This window comes from Propithecus coquereli, unplaced genomic scaffold, assembly GCF_000956105.1.
Source record: "Propithecus coquereli isolate 6110/MARCELLA unplaced genomic scaffold, Pcoq_1.0 Scaffold42, whole genome shotgun sequence".
Classification (NCBI taxonomy): Eukaryota; Metazoa; Chordata; class Mammalia; order Primates; family Indriidae; genus Propithecus; species Propithecus coquereli.
The window spans coordinates 1,757,433-1,762,391 of NW_012149952.1; the positions used below are offsets into that span (position 1 = coordinate 1,757,433).

Below are 4,959 nucleotides of genomic sequence, written 5' to 3' on the forward strand. Positions count from 1 at the left end.
ACAAGCTGAGAGCTCCAGCTGAAGGATTTTCCACACTGATTACATTCAAAGGGTTTTTCTCCAGTGTGAGTTCGCTGATGAGCAACAAGTTTGTAACTTTGACTAAAGGATTTCCCACATTGATTGCATTCATAGGGTTTTTCTCCAGTATGAATTCTTTGATGTGCGATAAGTTTATAGCTCTGGATAAATGATTTCCCACATTGGTTGCATTCATAGGGCTTCTCTCCAGTATGAGTTCTTTGATGTGCAATAAGTTTGTAGCTCTGCCTGAATGATTTTCCACACTGACTGCATTCATAAGGCTTCTCTCCCGTATGAGTTCTCTGATGCACAACAAGGACATAACTCTGGCTAAAGGATTTTCCACATTGATTACACCTATAAGGTTTCTCTCCAGTATGAGTCCTCTGATGGGAAACAAGGTGTGAGCTCCGGCTGAAGGATTTTCCACATTCACTACATTCATAAGGTTTTTCCCCTGTATGAGTTCTCTGATGTGCAACAAGATGTGAGCTCCAGCTGAAGGATTTCCCACATTGATTACATTCAAAAGGTTTCTCTTCTGAATGATTTCTCATGTTTTGAGCAAGGGACGAACTCTGAGGGGTTTTACTACATTTATATCGACTCTCTTTAACAGGAATTTTCTCTTGTTCACTATGGGATAAGCTGTGGTTCAAAATTTGCTCACATTCATTAAAATCAAAGGTTCTTCCTCCAGCATGAATTTTTTCATGTATGTTTAAGGGTGTACCATGGCTAAAAGATTGAAAACTGTCACTAAATCCATAGGATTTATCTTTTGTTTGAGTTCTTGTAAACTGAATAAGGTGAATGCTCTGAGGGGGTTTTCCACATTCATTATTTTCACATAGTTTCTCACAATCATTAATCTTCTGGTGGCTGTTTACAACAGAATTATGATACAATTTTTTACCACGTGACATATGTTTATGAAAATGGTTTCTTATGGGTATCACTGGGAATGAAAGAAGACTGGAATTCAGACCACTCTTCTCCTCAAGTTCATTGCTTTTGCAGACTCTCTCATGTATAATAGCTTTCCTTTCAGTGAATGCCACTTCCTGCAAAAGTCTCTCTTGTTTTTCTTGTTGCTTCTCCAATCGGTCCTTACAATCATGTACTTCTTCACATGAAGATAACCAAGGATCGTCCTTTGGCAACTTTTCTATCTTCACTCCATGAGATGGTTCATCATAAAAACTGCTCTGCTTTGAAGTTGATTCTCTTCTTCTAAGTGTAGTTGCCAGGTCTGAAAGAAAGCAAAATAAGACATCCTAACCAAAAAATGTTAGAGCTGGAATAACGGAATAAAGCTAACAAAAATGTGTGCAAAATACATGTGGATTTGTTTTCAATTATGGACCCACAACCTGCGTTGAGAAAACAAAAGCTTGAGATTAAGCAGTAGTACCAGTGGGGAACCTGTGGCCCTCAAGGCCACATGTGGCCCTCTGGATCCCCACCTGCAGCCCCTCAACTGAATCCTTTTATTATAAAGGGATTTGTTCTGTAAAATTTGGATTCAGTCAAAAGGCCACACTCAAGGATCCAGAAGGCCACATGTAGCCCCAAAGCCACAGATTCCCCACCCCTTGGGCCAATAGTACAACTGGGCATTAAAATAGAACTATTTTGATCTTAATTTTTGTCTGAATATATAAGATTTTGGATGTCAAGGACCTGCATATTCCAAAATAAGAACATCTATGCAGAACCTACAGAATCTCAACCCAACTTTGCAATCCTTGGCAAAGAAATAGAGAATTCTTTCCACCCTCCTTAGTACTAGACACATGTTTGCTGAAATACACATCAGTATCTACATTTCTAGGAATTTCTAGAGGCATGAAACTTGCTAGAATAGTCTGTGTCAGCAAGACATGAGCAAACAACATTTGTGAACCCAGGAAAAGGAAAGTGGTACTATTATCCCAGTTCCCTAAATACCTTAGGTGCTAATATAGCCTCACAGATTCCTGTGATTCCAACTGAGAGAGAATGGAGGTTTGCTCCTAGTAGCCTGGGTGGCTACTAGGTCAAGCAATAGAGAGTACACCTGGAAAAAGTGGTCTTGTGTATAGTCCACCAGAAGATGGGAAACGGAGAAAAATTTGGTATCTTTTATGGGGATTTTTTCAAACAAACCTTCTACACCTGTAATGACCCCTATGTGTCTGGTTCCCACCTGGACACATGCAATGGGAAATTCTTTTTATACTCTTTCCCTTGCTCCAACACAGAGGTTGAGTATGCTTTGAAAAGCTGATGAGGAAAGACAAAGGGCTTTGGGTGTCTGGGCTGGGGACAAAGGAAAATCACTGCTGAATTTTGTCCCAGCCTTTGGCCTTTAGGAACCATGAAGATCGAAAAAGCTCAAGCTCAAGAAGTTGTATAGCGGAAGGACTGCGGCTTCCTTAACCTGGCCCGCCTTGGTAGCTGCTCAAAGGCGTAAAGTGTCAGCCTGCGAGTTGTAGGGCATGGCGCTGGCGGCTCGACTGTGGCGCTTCCTCCCTTTGAGACGTGGAGCCACCCTGGGGTCTTGGCTCCCCATGGGGACTTCCGGCAGCCGCGGACAGTGCGGCCCCGGGCAATTCCGCGTCTCTGAGGTAATGAGAAACCCAGGAACTTTCAAAAGAGGCCTTTTAGTCTCAGCCTTGTCTTATTTGGGTTTTGAAACTTATCAAGTCATTTCTCAGGCTGCTGTGGTTCATGCTACAGCCAAAGTTGAAGAAATTCTTGAACAAGCAGACTACCTATACGAAAGTGGAGAAACAGAAAAACTTTCTCAGTTGCTAACCCAATACAAGGAAAGTGAAGATGCAGAGCTACTGTGGCGTTTGGCATGGGCATCACGTGATGTAGCTCAGCTTAGCAGAACCTCAGAAGAAGAGAAAAAGCTATTGGTGTATGAAGCCCTAGAGTATGCAAAAAGAGCACTAGAAAAAAATGAATCAAATTTTGCAGCTCATAAGTGGTATGCAATCTGCATTAGTGATGTTGGAGATTACGAAGGCATCAAGGTTAAAATTGCAAATGCGTACATTATCAAGGAACATTTTGAGAAAGCAATTGAACTGAACCCTAAAGATGCCACCTCAATTCACCTTATGGGTATTTGGTGCTACACATTTGTTGAAATGCCTTGGTATCAAAGAAGAATCGCCAAAATGCTGTTTGCAGCTCCTCCTAGTTCCACCTATGAGGAGGCCTTAGGCTACTTTCACAGGGCAGAACAAGTGGATCCAAACTTCTATAGCAAAAACTTGCTTCTTTTAGGAAAAACATACTTGAAACTACACAACAAAAAGCTTGCTGCTTTCTGGCTAATGAAAACCAAGGACTATCCGGCACACACGGAGGAGGATAAACAGGTACACACAGAAGCTGCTCAGTTGCTTACAAGTTTGAGTGACAAGAATTGAGAACTTTTGAGAGAAGAAAATACATGAAACATGATAAACATTGCCTTTTCATTGAATTATAAAGATAATATATTAACCAAAAAAAAAAAAAAAAGGAGTTGTATAATGCCTTTTCTACCCTTTATAAATTAAAGTTAGTCTTCACTGGGGAATAAAGAGCACAAACACAATCTGCATGCAGCCAAAATCATTCTGGCTGCTAAAAAGCTCTTAATCAATGAGAATGTGAAATCATTTCAGTAGTCAAACCTTTATTAAGGTCCAAGGACTGTATCCTTACCCCAAGAGACCAGGTCCCTGTGGTTCTCCAGGATCACATCTCTGTCCAGGGTCCTCTGAGCAGGGTTCCAAGTGCCCTGTTCCTCCTGAGTGAAGTCCACAGTCACAATTTTGAAGTTCACTCCTTCCTAAAACAGGACACACATTCCTGCTCAGCTGGGCATCATTTATTTCAAGTGTTCATGAAGAAAGAAAAGTTTGACAGATGAAAGTAGAAAACCTGAAGACCTAGGAGTTGTCCTGAGATTGTCAGTGTCCAAAGGGTTCTAGTCAAGGTGTACAGGCACCTTCCAGGTGACACCTTTGGGTTTTGGATGTTGCACCTGTTTTCACAACCCCAGAAAGGAATACTAGATAAGAACTGATAGAAATTATTTTCTCTCTTATATGTTCTCTTTTCCACATTGAAGAAAATGCTTATTCTGACTTTCGTACTGGTGAATATAGAATCCCACTTAGGGACTTCCTCCAAATTCCCAAGAAACTAACAGAACAGAGGTGGTCACATTTTTTCTGTCGAAGGCCAGAGAGTAAATATTTTAGGCTTTGCAGGTCATACAGTCTCTATCACAACTACTCAACTCTGCTGCTGTAGCAAGAAATTAGCCATAGAAAATATATATTAATAAACAAATGGGTGTGGATACATTATAATAAACCTCTATTTACAAAAACAGGCAGTGGGCCAAATTTGGTGTGCAAGGCTGTACTTTGCTAATGCCTGAGATAGAAAATAAAATATGGGCCTCGATGAAAAGCAGTAGGTATAGGTGAAGAACATTGGATTTAAAAGAAAAAATATTCGGGTTTTCTCACCTATAAAGGACATATATCTGGATTAAAAAAGACATCTAATCTGACACTCTCTCTTTTAATGATGAGCTTATTCCATTTCAATTTATTAAGCCTAATCATATTGAACTCATTGGGTTGTTGAGTGAATTAATTGTGATGATCTATGAAAAGCCATTAGCAGGGTTTACTGATCAAGCAATAAAGGCTGGCAAGTATAGGTTGAGTATCCCTTATGCAAAATGCTTGGGACCAGAAGTGTTTCAGATTTCAGATTTTGGAATATTTGTATATACATACTGAGATATCTTGGAGATGGGACCCAAGTCTAAATATAAAATTCATGTAATCCTAGCTCTCTGGGAGGCCGAGGCGGGCAGATTGTTTGAGCTCAGGAGTTCGAAACCAGCCTGAGCAAGAGCGAGACCCCATCTCTATT

The 4,959-nt window shown here is 40.5% G+C and overlaps 2 protein-coding genes across 2 annotated transcripts in view; one reads left to right on the plus strand and one right to left on the minus strand.

Annotated features, from left to right (window-relative positions):
• ZNF180 (zinc finger protein 180) overlaps nucleotides 1-4,959 on the minus strand; it is a 128,377-nt gene that overhangs the window by 92,524 nt on the left and 30,894 nt on the right. Inside the window, exons 4-5 of the mRNA XM_012653232.1 lie at nucleotides 3,730-3,856; nucleotides 1-1,276 (exon numbers count right to left, since the gene is read on the minus strand). Coding sequence (XP_012508686.1) covers nucleotides 1-1,276; nucleotides 3,730-3,856 — 1,403 coding nt within the window. The remainder of the gene's footprint in view (nucleotides 1,277-3,729; nucleotides 3,857-4,959) is intronic.
• LOC105817705 (regulator of microtubule dynamics protein 1) lies at nucleotides 2,429-3,507 on the plus strand. The gene has a single exon (XM_012653480.1). It carries the CDS (start codon nucleotides 2,505-2,507, stop codon nucleotides 3,447-3,449), a length of 945 nt encoding a protein of 314 aa, XP_012508934.1. The 5' UTR covers nucleotides 2,429-2,504; the 3' UTR covers nucleotides 3,450-3,507.